The following is a 19210-nucleotide window of genomic DNA, read 5'->3' as shown; positions in this document are numbered from 1 at the left end:
ACCTCTTCCTCGGTGACCTCACATCTAGTTAATCACTATTAAAATAGGGCTTTAATTTATAAGCCTCACGTTATTCTTCCCGGGGGTTTTAAGGAGAATAATTATAAGCTCTGTTGAGGTCCCCGACGAATGTTTTTGACAGTGAAGTTAATTTCTCCATATAGCATTTTTAAACACTTTTTTTTTTTGCCAATCTGCTTAGAATAATAGGCAAAAAACATCTGGTCATGAGTAAACATGCTTGTCTGGTGCAAGTTGCTCTAAAACTGTCCACTGTGGGACCAAAGCTGAGTGCAGTGCCCTGTGCCTTTGGTCGGCCACTAGGACACGGAAAGCTGTGATTACTATTACTAACTGATTATAACCATACTGTGGTAAGAAAGAGTCTTGGACCCTGCCAGAATGTGGATTTATTGTCCTTGTTCGCATTCATTTAACAGCAGATGTTCCTCTAAGTAGATCTGAAACATAATCACACTCGGGCAAGTGTGATTAGATCATTCACGCTTTTCCAAACGTCCTGCACACAGAGGGACAGCATTTAACGTAGACACGGCTGCCGCTCGTGTTCTCGCTCACGGCCTGGGAGCTCCAGGGTAGATGGGGCTTGGCACTAACAGCACCAAGGAGTTTAGGATCACACTGGGCTGCCGCGGGAGGCATAGCAGTCCTGGCTGGACTCGGCCGTGACCTTCAGATAAAACCAGTAGCTGATTATGCTTTACTGTACTAATCGAGTGTTTCTGTTTGTCATTTTTGAGGCTTGGTAGTTGATCTGTCCACCGGTTTCATCTTAAACGGTGACTGCATCTGGTTTGCTCTGATCTGAAGAAACATCCTGATTTGAGCAGGACAGACCCCTCCATTCGTTGCGTAAAGAGGCAGTAATTGATTTTCTATGCGAATATGTGCCCAGTTGACCACATTCTGCTGTTATCTTGAAAATCGTGGATTTTTCATACTCTTTGCTGCAAAGATCTTGTTGGCAGAGCTTTCGGCGTTTGGCTAGTTGACGGTATTGGTCTTTTACAGGAGCTACTCACTTGCTGTGAGGAAGGAAAAGGGGAGATAAAAGACGGCCTCGAGGTGATGCTTAGTGTGCCAAAGCGGGCCAACGATGCCATGCACCTCAGCATGCTGGAAGGTAATGGGCTCTGCATGTCCCCAGCGCATCCGTGCACTTCCTCCTGACACTGGTCTAAGTGGATTTCCCACCCCCTGGAAGTCTTGGCTTTGCGCCTCTATGCTTGGGTGGGAGTTAAGAGTTTAGACGTGAGTACCTTCTTTTTGAGAAGAACTGGTTTCATTGCTTCCCTTAAGGATTACGGAAAGTACTTCGACCTCATTAAAAGCATGTCCTTGACCGTTAACTAGAGAACAGCCTGTCTGCACTTGGAACCCCAGTAGCACCTTGTGTCACTTGCCTTAGGCAATCTGGTCTCCTCGTGGATGGATGGGTAGGAGGGAGGCAAGATCAGTCCCCTGTGATGATAAAAACCCTTCAAAAAGCTTGTTGTTTCCCCATATCTGTATCCATTGTATCACTTACGAGAGCTTTGAATGTGGTGGCGTGTAACATAATGTACGATGTGGTGAAGAGTCAGATAAATAAAATTAAAAGTTATCGTTGCAAGTGAGATTTCCACGGATGCTTGTGTTTAGAAAGGCTCTTTCTGCATTACAGAGCTTAAATCTTACTATCAGCGTACGCAGAATTATTTACGAGAAGTAGTCTTGCCCCAGATGCTTTTTTATTGTTTGTCTCCATCATCGCTAGTATCGAGCAAGGGAACTAGTTGGGGCACGGGTGCAGCTGTTTGCAGCAGAGCCCCAAAAGTCAGAGGCCAGGAGGCTTTTTCTTTCTCTGACGTGAACCCCTGAGCTGGTGTGGCAGCCCTTCACGGCACCATCGAGGACTCGGGCTCCGTTCACTCTCTCCCCTGCTTAAATGCTGTTTGGTTGGCTCGGTTCAGGATGTGTCAAGACCACGTTACCATTCCGTCCAGCAGAGAGAAAGTGAGGAAAGAGGGAGGGCAAGGAGCAGCTAGAAGGGTCGAAACTAGAAGTTGTACACAGGACTCCCAGCGTGGCCTGAGTTGTCCTAGCTGCCGAGGGGCTGGGAGATATCGTGCTTATCTGAGCGGCCGCGGGGCTTCTGTCTGTGGAGGAGAAAGGGAGGCCAGTAGTTGAGAGAGGGCTAGCAGCCCCTGCCGCAGGTATCAGACCACTTTGCGAAGCCCTGGGAGTTGAAAGTCCACACAGCAGGCCCCTTCCACGAAGGGAGGAGCAGGGGGAAACCCACCCTTGTGGCCAGAGTGTGACACACACGAAGAATTCTGCACTCCAAGAGGGGGAGAACCCAAGGAAGGCCAGACCAGAGCCTTGGGGAAAGGCTCGGCCTGTGGCAGAACGTCCAAGAAGGGTGTTCTAGGCTGAGGAGGCAGAGGATCAGGACGCAGGCTGGGGGTGGGTGACGGCCTGGGGAAGGTCCGGGACCATTCTGGACAGGGGAGGAGGTTCATATGATGGAATGCTGTGAGTAAAGGCTGAAGAGAAGTAGGGAGTTCAACCAAATCTCAAATGGTGTGAGTGCCACCCTAAGATCGAATTGAAAAAATAAAGTCATGAAGAAAAATTGCCTTATTTTTTTGAGTAAGAGCAAATATAGGCAAAGTCATGTTTTAGGAAGAATTCTCCTTTGTCAGACTTTGTCAGGTGGGGTCAGTGCTGGGAAACCGGAGTCGGGGGCCCAGATGGGAAACTAATCTGAGATTTAGTTGATGGGCACTGAACAAATGTTTAAATAGTCACATTGCTGTCTTGTGCATCCTTTTTTACTTTTCTTTCAAATTGAGTGTGCTCCCCTTTCTTTTATGTTGTAGGGTTTGACGAAAATATTGAGTCTCAGGGAGAACTCATCCTGCAGGAATCCTTCCAAGTGTGGGACCCAAAAACCTTAATTCGAAAGGGTCGAGAACGGCATCTCTTCCTTTTTGAAATGTCTTTAGTATTTAGTAAAGAAGTGAAAGATTCCAGTGGGAGAAGCAAGTACCTTTATAAAAGCAAATTGTTTGTAAGTACGGACGTTCAGAATTGTAAATTTTAAGGTAACACACTCGTGACCTTTTTGCAGCTAGAAAAAAATTACTGCTTGTTGCTTTCAGTTTAACCTCCCAAACTCTGCTCCGAGGTGGAAGTCTGAAATTGTAAGGTTTTCATCTTCCACAGGGAAATTTTCCTGCAGTCTCAAGTCCACTAGAGGGAGCGCATGGTTTTAGCTTCGCTGAACTTAGAAAACCTGTTTTTTTCTAAATGCCATAGACTCTTAACGTAGGCCGAGAAAACACCTTTTTAGTGAATTTCAATTTATGTCTTGTGTGCTGTAACTAGCTTCATAAATAAATTAATCATATGAGACTTTGATTAAGTAAGTTCTCATATCATTCTAATTAATTTTTCATTCACAACATTGGCATATACTTAAGCAGTCTTCCTGGTGGGCTTGCTGTAGGCTCTTCGTGATAAGGTGGGATTTTTTTTCCCCCATAAAGATAAAAAGTATGTGAAAATTAAGTACATTTATGGTTCTTTGCAATAGCAAAGTAGGGTTATTAAAGAAAATACATATAAGCAAAAATAGTTTTAACGATCCACAATCCCATCTGTAGAGAGACAGCTTTCCTGGAGTGCTGGGTCGATACTGTATTACATTTGAATTCTTTTTTAACTTGTGAGTGTGCTTTCTGGCAAAAGAACATACCTGATGCCTCTTTTCCACAAGGAGCAAAGCCCAAGGAGTCTCTCTGTAAACCACACGTTGACTCTAAGGATGGTCTCAGGCCGTATCACCCACTGGATCTGCTGTATTTCCATGTTCCCTCAGTGGGACTGTCTCAGGGGCTGTTGACACAGAACTGCTGGGCAGGGCCAGGCCGGCGGAGGATGGGACAAAGGATGGAGCAGAGCTCATTGAAAATCACCACCAGAGAAAGAATAGAAAATGCAGTAGAGTTTGGTGTCTTCTTTACACAAGATATGGTGGATCACTTACAAATATCGGCAGATACTTGAACAATGTCCACGTTACACATTTTTATGGCATCCGTAGATTAATCAAGTTCCCAAAGTAATAAAATACTACCAATGTAGAAATCGTCTTAATAATAATCTGGGATTTGCAAGTTCAAACTAATGATTTTCATACCATTTTCCTTGGCTTATGTCCTGTTTGAGATTGTCTTCTGGCTCACAGCCCACCTTACATCATTTTAGATCATATTCTAACTGGAAGGAAGACCAGCAACATTGCTGGCTAGTAATTTCACTAGGCTGACTTTAATCTGTCCTCAGAGACCAAGCTAGTCTGTTTTAGAAGCTGATACATCTTCATTTAATTTATCTTTTAAAAGTTAAGGTTCCCTCCGAGGCCACAGTTATGAATCACTTCCTTTGCTGGAGGGAGGAGAATGCACCAGGGGTGAACTTGATTGTGGGGGCGGGACTGAAGATGCTGACCTTCACCTACGCTCTTTCATGTGCACACAGCACAGCGGCATGTGTCACAGAGAGACATTTTGTCTCTTGGCCCTTAAACTTGTTGGTGCAACGCTAAAGGTTAATGCTTTTGACAAACAAATTGGGAAATAACCGTGAAGACATCTCCGCCTTCTGCGAAGCCACTTCGTTCATGCCGAAAACGCATGGCAGGCTCCTCTGCAACTAGGACAGATTCATTTCGTCGTTTACAGGTTGCCAATAGTCAGCTCCTGATTTTCCAGATAACACGATCTTTAGATATTTTGGTTTCCTTCCTCTGTATGTGCTGGTTGACCTACACCAGGATCCCCAGCAGCGGTGCTCAGAGCAAGTGAAAGGGCTGCGACCAATCATGTGTGGCCTGAGAACAAAATTTCCTCGTTTTAACTAAAGATCCAAGGATTACCTGTCAATGGAAACAGACTGTGGTGTTGTAACCTAACGTGACCACAAGTCCCCCAAAACCGTTTTCTTGGTCTTTGTTCTGTGTCCTGCCGGAATTGTTTCTGTCCTCTAACTTTTTAATTACGTTTGTATCCAGACCTCAGAGCTGGGTGTCACAGAGCACGTGGAAGGAGACCCTTGCAAGTTTGCGCTGTGGGTGGGGAGGACGCCAGCCTCAGACAATAAAATCGTCCTTAAGGTACGTCTGTGAGGCTCGGGAATGTGCGGTGTGACAAGTTTATGGAGGCTGTGTGTGCTTTTTCTTCCTGTTGTTGAAACATTGGTTTTCATATCATTTTATTTGTTCTTTTTGTGTTCTGTTGGGATAGGCGATTACCACAAAAAGAATAGTAGAATAAGTTCAGTTTGGTGTCATGGGGCGAAACGCCTTGAGCTAAACTTTCGCTTGCCTACCAAGGGTCAAATGGAGAAGGACGTTTTTAAGCTTCTCCCACTCTTGCCGTCTGCAGAAGGGTGAGTGAGTTCCGCAAGAGATGCAGGACGTTGAGATACAAGAGGAAGGAGATGCGGGTCAGCAGGTCCCATTGCACACTTCACTTACTTTCCAAAGGGAAACAGGCACCTGGTGAACTTGTGAAGGCCTTGGGCAGTTTCAAGGCTGAACATGCCAAGAGTCTTCATGGGGTCTCAGGCTCTTTGCTTTCTAAATAGGGAGAAGAGAAAAAGGGGGATAATGATCAGTTACAGGGGTCAATAATGTTAGGATTTAAAGCATTCAAAAACATTAAGGGTGCTTTTTGGGGGGGATGTGTGTGTGTGTATTTGGGGGGGGGAGGAAAATAAAATATGTTTGGGTATTTTATTTGAACTCTGCTTTAATCATACTAGCCTCTCCTAGGAAAGGCACAGGGCTCTAAGGGTATCTTGTGTACTTCCCTCTTTCTGTGTTTGAGAAAATACAGATGGAACGGTCTATCTGGAAAAACCATGGCGATTTCGGAATGTTTTGTGAAAGATGTTGCTGAAGATTTGTAGAATATTGGGAGATGAGCCAAAAGCTTAATAGGACTCTGGTGTGTGAATTGGCATGCCAGTGATCCTGTCTCGTACATTCCTTTTAATCTCTCAGCAGTATTTCCAGCAACTATGAGTTACTCATCGATACCTCGCTCTTACAGAATTTGTACTTTGGTGAAAGTATTGTGTTTCTAAGGTCTTTATTCCCATGGAAATGATGGATTGTTTTGCAATGAATATGTGATTACCAACCCAGTGTGTTCTTGTTACTATTGGCGTAAAGCCCTATAAAGTATAAATTGCACTGATAGCTAAATATTAGATAACTTTCCTAAGGCATAAAATTTTAAAGTATACTCAAAACCACAAAACTTCCAAGTCATAGGAAGCATCTCTCCAGATTAGCTATAGTGATAGATATCAAAGGGTGCATCCAAGAGATAGTGCCAGATGTTTGAGCCAGACAGGGACTACTTTCATGTAGGACATAATAAAACACTCATGATGCAATTCAAGAATAAGGTTTCCTTTAGGCTTTATCAGAGGAGAGTCTTTTAGGGAATTTTGGGTAATATTTTTCTGCTTTCCAAGGAAAGGCTAAAGAAAGTGATGTCCTCATTCATTTTAGAGATTGCTCTGTGGTGATGGAGATGGAAACCGAGGCGGTGATGGAGGAGATGGAGGTGGTGGAGGTGGTGGTGGAGCTGGAAGTGGTGGAGGCAGAGGAGGGGAGGCCTTGGAGGGGGAGGGGGAGGAGGTGGAGATGGAGGTGAAGGTGGTGATAGGAGTGGTGGAGGTGGGGATGGAGGTGGTGATGGAGACAGAGATCACATTGGAAGCGATAGAAGCGGTGGTGGAAATGGAGGCGGTGGTGATGGAGGTGATGGCAGAGATCATGGTGGAGGTGGAGGTGCCAGCAAAGATGGGGACGATGGTGGAGGAGGAGACGACGGTGGTGGACGTGGACGTGGAGGCGGTGATGGAGGTGGCGGTGGCGGTGGAGATGCCAGCAAAGACGGGGACGATGGTGGGAGCGGTGGTGGAGAAGGCGGTGGTGGAAGTGGAGGAGGTGGTGGACGTGGAGGCGGTTGTGATGGAGACGCTGGTGGTGGTGGTGGTGGAGGGGGGAGCAGAGGTGGCGGTGGAGAAGATGGCTGCGCTGGTGGAGGTGATGATGGTGGTGGCAGGGGCGCTGGTAGTTGTAACACGAAACGTTGGTCTTTTTTACGTTGTGCCCTGGAAAGGAGAGTCTTATTTCTAAATCCTTCCTGAAACATGAAAACTACCAAGAGTCTGCATCGGATTGTTCCCATCTCTCAGACCAGTGGGACCTTTTACTTAGTACTTTAGCTGGCTTGCCTTTCTGTTACTATTTCTCAAAACCTGGCACCTTTTTCCCTTGTTTAATTTCTTTAAGGTCAGGAGAATTCCTCTCCATAAATGTAATGATCACCTCACTGTTAAATCATGAGAATTCCATTTATTTCTGAACCATAGTAACAGTTTCCCTCAGTTGTCTCTAAACTCTGCCAAATGTTCTTTCTCAGATGCTTCTCTTTGCTTAACCTGAATGTTTGCATCAGGCATTTAAATGCCAGTAGATCTGTAGTTTTCAGAGGTGTCCACCCTGAGACACTTTGGTTTCCTGCACAGGCTCCCTTAGTCCCTGATCGCCCTGCCTCTGGCCCCAGAAGCACTTGGGTTACTGCCTTCCACTCTCAGGTCTGGGAATGGGAGCAAGAGGCTCCTTTTTGCCCCCCCGCCTCCCCGCATTTAGTCCCTTGTTCCTAGCCCTCAGTGACTTTAAAGACACATCCTCCAGTGAAAACATTTTATTTAGAAAAAAGAGTCTCAATTTTAATTTCCTTTCCCAACATGGGCTCCGACTTGCTGTTTTTGAAGACAAGGTGCACCATGAGAAAACACTTGGCCCCTCTCCGCCAGGGGCTCAGCTGCGACCCCTCTGACAACTGTTTCGGTCATTTACAAGGACTTATGCTTATGTCATAGGAAGTTGATGTTTCTTACAAGGAAATGAAAAACTGTTACTAAGGCCCAGAACGTGCAAAAAGAAAAAAAAGAAAAAAAAAACCTCCTTTGAGGCAAAGTAAAAGAAAAAAGTGTGGGCAAAGTGATGCCATATGTGTTCATTCCACAAATACTGAGTATCCACTGTGTGTCCTGTTTGGAGCACGTTTTCAGAAGTTGTAGTGGAACCGGGGTAAATCCACCGTCTGTAATTGGCAGTAAGGAATCTGGTCCAACCAGTTTCTCTCTGCCCGGGGAGGAGCAGAGAGAGAGGAAGCCACAGAATCTGAAGCAGATCTAGGCTCTGAGCTGTCAGCACAGAGCCCGACACGAGGCTTGAACCCACGAACTGTGAGATCACGACCTGAGCCAAAGTCGGACACTTAACCGACTGTGCCACCCAGGTGCCCCTTAAAAGGTTTAGGGACTGGAAAATTGCTGATTGTGAAAATAATTCTGGAGTAACGTATGTGCTATAAAATGAAAATGGTTTTGATGAAAAAATACTCAAAATGGCAAATTAAACATGGGATGCAGTTGCTTTTCTGCTGAAAAGTTATTTTTGAGATGGGGAAACTCAGGGAATGTGGGAGACCTGAGTGTGGTTAGAGCAGGTTCTGGCAGGGGGACCCCTTCTGTGTCCTGATGGACTCTCACACCTCGTTAAGGCTTCCAGCATAGAAAACAAGCAGGACTGGATAAAGCACATCCGCGAAGTGATACAGGAAAGGACAATTCACCTGAAAGGGGCCCTGAAGGAGCCCATTCACATCCCCAAGACGGCACCGGCCACAAGACAGAAGGGAAGGAGGTAAGTGCTGGGGGCCTTTCGGTAAGTTTGTTTATTTAATAGGAAGAGAACAAGGCAGTGTTAACTTACTATTTTTCACAGATTGTTTTTCTTAAATATCTTGAGGAATATTTTTTTTAAACACACTGTATGTATGACATCATCCTTAGTAATGAAATTGCTTTGTCACGATGAGAACCTCCCTTCGGCCTAAAGAAAATGAAGGGCTGGGTACAAATCCCTGTGTGTTCCCCTTTCCCACCGCAAGTGTGAATCTGGACACATATGTAGGTCGTGCATGTGACCAGGACCAGCTGTACTGTCACTTCGCTGTTTGCGTTTCTCATTTCTGAGGCAGAAGTACCACACCTGTGTTTTACCGTTGTGCGAATTAAGCAGGGGGCACACGTCCGCCACTCATCCCGGCGCGCAGCCGAGAGGGGTCGGTCACCGCTCACGCGATGCTGGTGGCAGCAGTCACGCAGATGGATTCGTGCCTCTCTGAACAAATCTGTCTCTCCAGCGACTCATAGACGCTCTGCACCAGTCTTGACCAACCCCGCAGTGTCAGGAATGAAAAGTGTGTTTGCTTCTTCAGGGACGGAGAGGATCTGGATAGCCAGGGCGATGGGAGCAGCCAGCCTGACACCATTTCAATTGCCTCACGGACGTCTCAGAACACACTGGACAGCGATAAGGTAAGCTGCAACAGCACTTTCTTGGGTGAATGTAGCTAGTCTTGGCTCTGTTAGGAAGCAGCCTGTTTCTGTCTATAAGTGACAGTTTGTCACCAGTCCTTTCAAACAGTCACTGTGTGCTAAGTGGTGCCAGGCACAGAAGCAGGAGCAAAAAGTTGGGGGTGTCAGGGGTAAAGTCTGAGGATTCAGGAAGAAATTGCCTGCCCTGCCCAGTGCCGTCACCTGGTTTTCTGTCAGGTGTTCTAGGGCAGTGTGTTTAAGCTTGTCAATTTTACATAAGCAGAAGAGCCTGTCACTTTAAGTTAAATGCTACACCAAGCCCTGAGGGTGAAAGCGGATCTGCTCCGATTGAAGCAGGAGCCCTGGCATCCTCAGGGCGGCACAGCGGAATGCAGGGAGTGCGCCCCGAACCAGCCTGCACCTGAGCTGACCGCCAGCCACACAGATCTGATCGTTGTCGGAAAATACGCACGTAGCTGTGCCTTCTACAGAAGGGGTGCGGTGTGGAGAATCCCGTGATCTGTCCTGATGGAATCCCAAAGCCAACAAAGTACATCGACAGGAGACTTTGGAATCCAGGCTTCCATCACGCACAGATACGCAGAGGCCTCCATAAAATGAGCTGGGGGGGGGGGGGGGTGGACAGTCACATCAACTAAGTCTTCCATTCCCACTGAGATGAGCACGTGTTCTGTTTCTAAACTGCTAGACCAAATTCTCTAAAAAGGTTATTTGACCGCAAATAGGGGTTTTATTTAACTTGCCACATTGAGGATTCCTGTGTTTCTGAAGCACAGCCCCTCATTTGTAGCCCGGAAGTGTCTCGCCCTCAGCGTCATTTGGAAGGGGCTGCTGACAGAGGAGCGGGCCCAGTGTCTGGGCCCAGATGGTGGGCTTTTCCCACTCGGTCTTGCAGAGGATTCGTGGTGTGTGATGCGGTTGGCAGGAGGGCAGCGAGCAGGTTAGAAAGCATTGCTCTTTTGCAGCGATTTCGTTTCCCAGATCCTTCTGCTTTGACTCATTTGTTTTTTCTGTTCTGCTTTTTGAGTTTACTAAATAGGAAGTCCTAGAACTCTGAATGGTTAGAGTAACAGGACGGGAGAATAAACACGGCATCTCGTTTTTGTTTTGTTCAGAGCCCGGTGGCCGGTATGTCTTGCCAGGGGTAATAATGGGGAATAAGATGAATGACACATCAGGCGTTCGGTGCGGAGCAGCCGTTTCTCCTGCGGCCCCACCCCATGGCCATTTAGTTAAGAGAATAAAGTTCGAACTTGGAAACGTTTCGTTAGAGTAATTCTGGTTCTTTTCTTTAAAAAAAAAAAAAAAGATGGAGGTGGCAGAGTTATCAGAATCGCCCGTTTATACAAGACCTCCACCTAAAGGCGGTGTTGGAAGTAATAGGAGCTCAGGTTGGGGCGCGGCCACCTTCACTCAGACCACTTCACGGACTTGCTTGGGTCAAGCGTCCCCACGGCAGCTGTGCGCCCAGCAGCCCCCAATTCGCATTCTCACCAGATGTGCTCTGCTGGGTCTGGTCTGGGTTTACTCTAGAAATGAGTTTTAAAGTTTACTTGTTAGAAATGAAATATTTGATTTCTTATAAACTTTATTTAAATCCAAGTTAGTTAACATATAGTGTCATAATGGTTTCAGCAGTAGAATTCAGTGATTCATCACTTACATATAGCACCTAGTGCTCATCCTAACAAGTGCCCTCCTTAAAGCCCATCGCCCATCTAGCCCATCCCCCCACCCACCACAGTTCTCTGTATTTAAGAGTCCCTTATGGTTTGCTTCCCCTGTTTTTATCTTATTTTTTCTTCCCTTCCTCTATGTTCATCTGTTTTGTTTCTTAAATTCCACACATGAGTGAAATCATATGGTATTTGAGTGAGATTGCCAAAGAGATAAATAAATGTAAAAGGTTTTGCCTTTTGGAAGGTGTGCTAAGACTTTTCTAGAGGTTGGTCCAAAAAGAAGGGACAAGTGTCTTTTTAGGCAGCATATGGTAATTGGGTGGTTGGCGGTGGTGGTGTGGAAATGCCCCCTGGGTCTGGTTAGGTGCTCCGGCTCTCCCGTTCCCACTCTGAGATGGCAAGCGCCCACTCCTGGCTCCTGGTCCCCTGACGTGTGGCTGACTGCAGTTCCCAAAAATAAGGCTCTGTCCTGTAGTTAGGGACCGTGTAACTGCTTGTGCTTTGGATCTATTGTAGTATAATAGGCTTATGTGAAGTTGGACTCAGGCCTGCACAACTACTATATAAAAATGAGGCATTATTCTAAGGCTGTTGCTATTAAGACAGCAAATTCTGTTTGTACCCAGTGAGAGAGGAGGAATGAATCACTACCAGAAAAGTACAGGTTTGTAGGAATTAATCATTTCATCCTGGGAGTCTGGTGGGATGCTAGGGTCTTTAGAGAACTGCCTGTTACATATTCTGTGGAGGTAATTCACCAGTTTCTGCCTACCTGCTCCACTGCATTGTCTCTAAACTTTGTTGTGTGGCTCAGAAACCCCTAAGGACCACTTCTGCAAGTACTGCCATGCCCCTGCACCTGGGCTTTGCAGAGGCTCTCCCCGGCTCTTCTGGTGGAGCCATGACTACAGTCTCCCATGATTCCTAACCGTCTGGAAGTAATGACACTCCAAAACTCATTTTTTAAGTGGACATGGCATATATTTCCTCTAATATCCCTCACTGAGACCATAGGTCCTTCATAGTTTCAAAAGTACAAAAAAGGAGTGAGCTATCTTCCTAAGATCATAGAAATGCAGCAAGTTACTTTCCTCAGTTCTTGGGGTCTGCACTTGGGATGAGAATAAATAGCATGTGAGATTTTATAATGTTAAGTCAAAATCTGGAGTCTGGAGAGGACATTCCCATTGGACCTTACAAAGAAGAGATGTGTTTGCTACCACATGAATGCCGGCTTTTGTGTGTTCTCTGCTTCCAAAACATTTTCTTGTAGCCATCTCCCTTTTTGTTCTAGTAGATATTTCAGAGTCATAGATGATTCAGGAAAACACATTTTGAATATTAGGAAACTACCTGCTTTTTTGAGTCAGCTTGTAAAATGCAGTTTCACTGAACTAGGCTTAACCAGAAAACCCCTTTGCCTCCAATGGCAGTAACTTTTCATGTCTCAAGGTTCTTTTCCACTCTGCAGAAAGTTTAAATAGCCTCAAGTTTAAACAGCCTCTGATGATATAGGCAGATAGATCTGGTGAGGGAAATTACTTAACCATATTCTGCCTGTTTGACTTAATTTATGATGTCTGCTGTGAGTTAGTTGTTATCATGGACTTTGGTCCATTTCAGAAACTGGGTGGGGGGATGTTTTTGACTCGGCCTCTTGGAGACTTCTTAAGGGAGGGTTATCTGCCCAGCGCTGCAGTCATTCTCAGATGAGGCGCAGGATGTTTCTGGAAGGGTCTGTTAAGGAGCGGCTCCTGGAGACGCCCTCTTTCCAGGGAACACTGTTCACAGAGCTTGAGTAGACAGGTCACAGATACAAACCACATGCCCCATGAGCACATTTCTTTCCTTGAAAACATCAGTTTTAAAATATGGCATCTCTTTGTTCCAAAAGTAAGTTTAGCAGGGATTCTTGCCCATATTCGTGGTGCTTAATGCTGATGAAATGATCTTATGAAAATATAATTTGGATTCCAAAGAAATCAAGATTCTTATTCTTGCCAGATTCTTATCTCATTTGTCCTGCGTTTGTCTCCCTGAGGTAGGGAAGAGAATGCTGAGCCAGGCTTCAGGACATCGAGGAGATGGGGGAGGGCTGGATGGCCCTCACAGGGCCACCCAGCAGTGGAAAGCGAAAGCCAGAAACAAAATGTGGATTTAATTACCTGTTGGTGCCTAGGCGTTACGATTTCACATTAGGGCTGGATATGGAGGTGGATGTTTTTAGTGTATTAAAACAGCATTTTTAACCTTTTTTCTTCCTATTTGCCTTATTAGTCTGTGGTTTATTTCATATAACAAAAATTTATAGTATAAGGAAAGTAGAAAATACGGGAATGAAATATAGGCTACTCTAGAACCAAGCATCTTGAGGTCAAGATGAATCACCAAGGCAAGAGGAAGTCGCCTCTGGAAAGGCTGACCCAAGCCTTCGGGGGCCAGTGAGAGCTTTCTTTTACATCTAAGGTAATGCAGTTCTTACTTTTAATAAATGAGAAATTCATTTGAGACTGATACTTGGCATGAACTACCCTAAGCTTATAATATTAATATATGAATCCACGTATTTTAAAAAAAACAACAAATGGTTTTAGTTACTCTTATTGAAGCACATACATAGCACTGGGTTGGGGATATGAGATTCTATGTAGTTTAAAAAGTCAACCAACTGTCTCTATGAAGCAACATTCTAACAGTAGGGACTTGGGTGGATTTATGTAAATTGCGGCATACATTTTTAAAACTGTGGCTGAATTCACATTTTTGAGAAAGGGAACTTGTGTTTAGCCTACTCAGGAAATACCACACACTTCCTTCCAGCCCCTGTCCCTTGTGTCCCTTGCGTACGTGGCACAGAGCAGCGTCCCTGGCACAGAGCAGCGTGGCCAGGAGTGAGGTGAGCCCCCGTCCGGAGCTCCAGCCGCTTCCCCTGGCTGAAGGTGCCAGAAGCTTTGCTCAGAGGAGGTCCTCTGCTGGCCTTGCCAGAGCCCCAAGCCTCCCAGGACCTTATGTAGGTTTTCCCCTGTGTGGGCATGAAATCGAGTCATTTTATTCAGAAGCCTTTCATCAGGACGGCACATGGTTTTAGTCCCCGCAGACAGGACACTCTGGCTTCAGAGTGTGACAAAGTAGTTACTCAGAGTACTGAACGTCGAAACGGCAGGTGGTTAAGAACAAGGAAGAGCCCGCCAGCCAGATCTCTGGGCTCTGCTTCTCTGCAGCCTTCAGCAGTTACCTCGCCTCTCTGTGCCTCAGTTTCCTCATCTCTAATTGGGGGACGGTGCCATCACCTCGGGGCTGTGGGCATGTACTGAGAACAGTGCCTGCCTCGCACGTACACAGTTGTTGCTGCGGCTTCCTCTTCAAAAGTGCTGCCTCCTCCCTCATTCCTGGACTGTTGATATTCATTACTGGCCGTTGCAGATTACTGCCTGTGTCATCCTTGCTGCCCTCGTATCTGCCCGCTCTTGAGCACAGTGCATTTGGAGCTGTGTGTTTGGAGCTGGAAGCTGCCTTGAGAATACATTGCTCAGTATTAGTGCCTGGACTTAGGCATTTTGGTGGCTCAGCAGTAAAATACCACATACTGAATGGGCAGTCCCTGAAGAAGAGGGCGACTCTTGCTCAAAACATACCCCCCCCCCCACACACACTCCCCTTTAACCCACCTCGCTGCGTTGTGGCCACGCGCGCATAAAACGACTGCACGCGTTCCCAGGATAGGGTCGTCCGTCCACGGATACTCGCGGATCACCCAGTGTGTGCCAGCCCGGAACATGTAGGCGTGAGCAGGGTGACCAGGCCCCCGCCCCCGCCAGGGTGACGGAGCACACCTGCCTTTGTTCCTTCCTTTTGCTAATCTTTGTTTTCGGTCCTCCTAAGTGACTGTGGTTTTTGTAATTTTTATCAAGTGTTTTAAGCGCTTTCATAAAACCGCAAAGTGGAACGTAGTCTTTGATAGTTTTAATCAGAAAAAAATCCCCCACGCCAAAGTAGAAAGCCTCAGTTCTAAGAAAAGGTAGGTTTTTGGTTTGTTTGGTTTTTTTTTTAAATACAAAATTTGGAGAGAAATTTAACAAAAGCGTTTATAAAAGTAGTGGTGCATCGAGAAACGCTTTTTAATGTAAATTTGACGTACTGGTCAAAGTACGCATCGTAGGAGGATGCCCGTTTGGTTCAGACGGGAGGCAGGGCGTTTACTCCAGCCGCGGTTCCTTCTGGCGAGAAGCCCGGTCAGCCGGTCGCTGGCTGTCGTACCTGCCCTCTTCCCATACCTGCGTCAGAGACGCGAGGCGTCATTTCACAGGGACTTCTCTGGACGAAAGATTGTGTTGCTCGCTCAGGAAGTTCAGCAAGCGGGCTCCTCCGGGTGAAGCGGTCTCACAGAGTTCGGATGTTCCAGGGCGTGGCGGCCGGAGGGAGTGCGGGTGGTGTTCGGCTGTCTGCCCCCAGCTCCCGTTAACCAGTTAAGCTGGTCATCGGTCTGTTGGGCGGGTGCTGGCGTCCCCGTTCTGGTGTGTCGAGTGAGGGGAAACGTGATGTTAGTGCAGGTCAGCTTCTGTGGAGCCCCGTACGAACTCGCTGTCCCGCCTCCAGTTGGCCTCACTTTCTACTTCAAAGTTTGCCCTTTTCTTAGGCGGGGCTTTTAAGTTTGCTTTTTCACATCAAATGTTCCATTCCACCTCATGTATATCACACAGTCAGGGAGGCCTTCCAAGAATGATTTTCATGTCAGAAAACCACCGTGCGACAATGTCAGTAAAGAATGAACACCCCTGAGTACCACACTCCGCTTTCTTTTCTGGATAAAATACTGGGTATGGTAAGCTGCTGCTTTGGGGGGAAAAAAAAATCTTCTCACAGACTTTTTTTTTTTATGTGCGTGTGTAGTGAAAACCACAGAAAATTTACCATATGAACCACTCTTCAGTCCTCACAGATTTCTATGCTCGGTGTGTGAGAGCCCATCAGAGTGGTCCTCACTGAAACTCAGCAAATTTTGGTGAAGGGTTCTCCCGTGGATTTGGCCTCGGGGTCGGGGTGAGCATGGGCCCGGCGGCTCACACGGGTAAGGTGGTTGCTGGTACGCCCCTGTGTCCGTGAAGTTGCGCGGCGAGAAGCTTGGGTGGGTGAGAGCCAGGGATGTGACGCGTTTCCTTGGGGAACTCTTAGAGATGCCAGTGGCTGCCCCTCTCTCGTGAGCATCGCCAGTGACGGAGCCGTGCGCTCTCATCCTCTCTAACCGGGCAGCCAATCTTTGGTCTGCTGTGTGTGGAGCCTCCGCAAAACCACAAGACTCTTTTGTGAGGTTTCTGAATGACTGAACTGTGCTGGGTTGTAGGATGTGACTGTTCACAGAGTTGACACACTCTGTTCTTTAAGGAAAAATGGCTTTTATTAGAGCACAAGGCCCCTTTCCTTTTGAATTGCTCTCCGAACGTTGGCCAGACACCCACCTGAGTCGGTCTTCGGTTCTTGAAGTAGAATCGTTTGCAGCAAGGGCTGCGTGGTCCGCCATGCTAGTCGTAAAGAGCCCGCTCCTCCTCTGGCAGAAGCTGCCCCAGAACTCACCTGGGAGCTCGGTTATTCAGACCAGATGTTTGCCGTTGTCCCTCCAGAACTGTGTGTTCTTGTACAACTGCCTCGTCGTGCACCAGAGAGGGGCATCTCCGAGGAGGGGTGGGCTGAGAATTCCCCAGCTGTGGGTCTCTTTTCGTTACTGCCTCTAACTGGGTTCAGGCAAAGCGACGACATAACACGGTTTCTCCAGAGAACATAAAAAATAAAATTTGGTGCCGCGTGGTGATTGTTGAAGGTTCACGTGCCGGCGACCAGAGAGGAGTGTTTCATCCGTTTGGGTGAAACTATAGCTTGTTCATTTTCAGTCATTCTGGAGAGAATTCAGGCAAAGGGACCCTGATTTGATGCTGCTAATTGTGCATCTGGGTCATTGGAGTTCCCTCCGTAGCCCTCGTAGTCTTGGGGGAGGCATTTCCTAGCTGGCTTCCGTGCTCCATGTGCTAAGGAGGGCCTTTTCACTGCCATGCTTTTTAGTCCCCATATTTGTCATTTAAAGGAGAAAGGCCGAAAGATCAGGGGGAGGGGGAAACTGTCTTCTGATGCGAATTTCACAAGAGTTAATGTGAGTCATGGAAACTCAGATTTTCATAAATTGCAATCCTAAACTAAACGCATGTGGTGAGGAACCCGTCCTAGAAGTCCCTCAGACACACAGAAGTGAGAAAGATACTGGGAAAACTGTCACGGAGTATGGCTGGAAGGGAAAGTGAATTTTTAACCGAGATCAGTGGAATGGTAATTCTTCAGCACAGTAATGAAATCGGGTCACTGTTGGTAGCAGTATCACTGAAAACAAGTACGGTCTCGGTCATACTTAACGATGTATGTTATCTGAACTTTTTCCAATCAGGAATTTAATTCTTACAAGGTAGTAATGATTTACATTGCTCCCTCAAAATAGTTATTTTAAGTCTTTTATTTAAAAAAAAATTTTTTTTTTAATTAGCAAACTGGTTTTATTTATTTATTTTTTTAACGTTTATTTATTTTTGAGACAGAGAGAGACAGAGCATGAATGGGGGAGGGTCAGAGAGAGGGAGACACAGAATCTGAAACAGGCTCCAGGCTCTGAGCTGTCAGCACAGAGCCCGACGCGGGGCTCAAACTCACGGACCGCGAGATCATGACCTGAGCCGAAGTCGGCCGCTTAACCGACTGAGCCACCCAGGCGCCCCAGCAAACTGGTTTTAAAGGCAGGTTTTGTCGTAGGTTTAAAATATTCGGATGTGAACATTGAGACAGAAATGCACAGGACGTATGTGCTCTAGAAAACATCCAGTTAGCTTCCCCGCCCCTTAAAGATTTGTGCAGGAGATTCTCATGGTAAAACCAAGAAGATAGCGATGTTTTTAAACGATAATCTTAGTACTGTTTAAAAACTGATTCTTGTACTAGGTTTTGTTAGTAAGTTATCTGAGGTCTTTGAAAAAGAACTGTATGTAACTCAGTATGAGATTCTTTGTCCGAACAGGCTTGATTTTTATTTCTGATGCTCTGTCAAGTCCACAGATGTTTCCAATAGTGTTTGATTACTCTGTAAGGGGCTAAAGCATCCGTGCCAGAAATAAAGTCAAGCTTAACTCTCCTCGTCAGGCAGCCCCTTTCTCTCCTTCCCACCCTTCCCCCACCCACAGAACCTACCACGTGGCCCAGAGCAGTCTGAAAAATTAATAAAATGCTCAAGAATGAAGCCAGCAAAGGCCTGGTGATGAGATAATGTGTCCTGAAGTTGTGCTTCCCAGGGCTGGGCGTGGAGAAATGGCAAGGCAGCCCTCAGGCGGGGGTTGTGCTGTGTACACACACACACACACGCACACACGGGCAGGTCACTGGTGGCCACGGGGGAGCTCCAGCAGGCTGGAAGGGGGCCCCCAGGAAGTATGGGCCCCGAGGGGCCTCAGCACGCTGGACTCCATACTGGGCCTTGTCCACTGGTCGTGCCTTCCCTGGGACAGGAAACAGCCCTCGTTTTTGTTACAGGGATTAACCCCTTCCATAATGCCATAATGCAGGGTTTTACAAGGGAAATTCTCTCTCTTGGGCCTCTGCCTTTAACTCTTTTAACGTGAGCATCTTTGTTCACAGAGAAACGTGTAGGACTTAGCATGGGTTTCACACAGAGGAATTTATAAAATTTAGAAGGGGATTCAACATTTGTGAGAAATTTCCTCTGTGGCCTAGCAAAGACAGTTCACTTTGTCGATATTTGTGTTGCATTATGGAGGAGTTTTGTTTTGTTTTGTTTTGTTTTCTGTGGTTGTCTTGTGGACATGTGTTTCTTATTGTAAATATCTAAACTTCTCTCAAAAGACCGGCTATTAGAACAGGAGGATACTGAACAGCATAGGGCATGACAGGGCCAGCAGGCTGCGGGCCTGTGCAGGAGGCACGGGTTCCCAGTTCTCTGCGGGTGGATCTGATCTGCAAGGCTTCTGGAACAAGGCTGCTTCCCAGCA

At 46.6% G+C, this 19210-nt stretch overlaps 1 protein-coding gene and 1 long non-coding RNA gene across 3 annotated transcripts in view; one reads left to right on the top strand and one right to left on the bottom strand.

Moving 5' to 3' along the window:
• The window catches only part of TRIO (trio Rho guanine nucleotide exchange factor), a 353108-nt gene that overhangs the window by 254569 nt on the left and 79329 nt on the right, over nucleotides 1–19210 (top strand). For both annotated transcript variants that reach the window (XM_042953023.1, XM_042953031.1), the window contains exons 29-33: nucleotides 1033–1144; nucleotides 2883–3073; nucleotides 5078–5179; nucleotides 8655–8797; nucleotides 9375–9474. In XM_042953023.1, the coding sequence (XP_042808957.1) occupies nucleotides 1033–1144; nucleotides 2883–3073; nucleotides 5078–5179; nucleotides 8655–8797; nucleotides 9375–9474 (648 nt within the window). The remainder of the gene's footprint in view (nucleotides 1–1032; nucleotides 1145–2882; nucleotides 3074–5077; nucleotides 5180–8654; nucleotides 8798–9374; nucleotides 9475–19210) is intronic.
• Nucleotides 394–5939, bottom strand: LOC122228136. Its single transcript, XR_006206437.1, has 2 exons — nucleotides 3761–5939; nucleotides 394–2159 (listed from the first exon to the last, which is right to left on the bottom strand). It is a non-coding gene; the product is annotated as an uncharacterized LOC122228136 (long non-coding RNA).

The sequence above is a fragment of the Panthera leo genome, chromosome A1, assembly GCF_018350215.1.
Source record: "Panthera leo isolate Ple1 chromosome A1, P.leo_Ple1_pat1.1, whole genome shotgun sequence".
Classification (NCBI taxonomy): Eukaryota; Metazoa; Chordata; class Mammalia; order Carnivora; family Felidae; genus Panthera; species Panthera leo.
The sequence above is the reverse complement of the archived record's forward strand: the minus strand, read 5'-3'. Positions and strand labels throughout refer to the sequence as shown.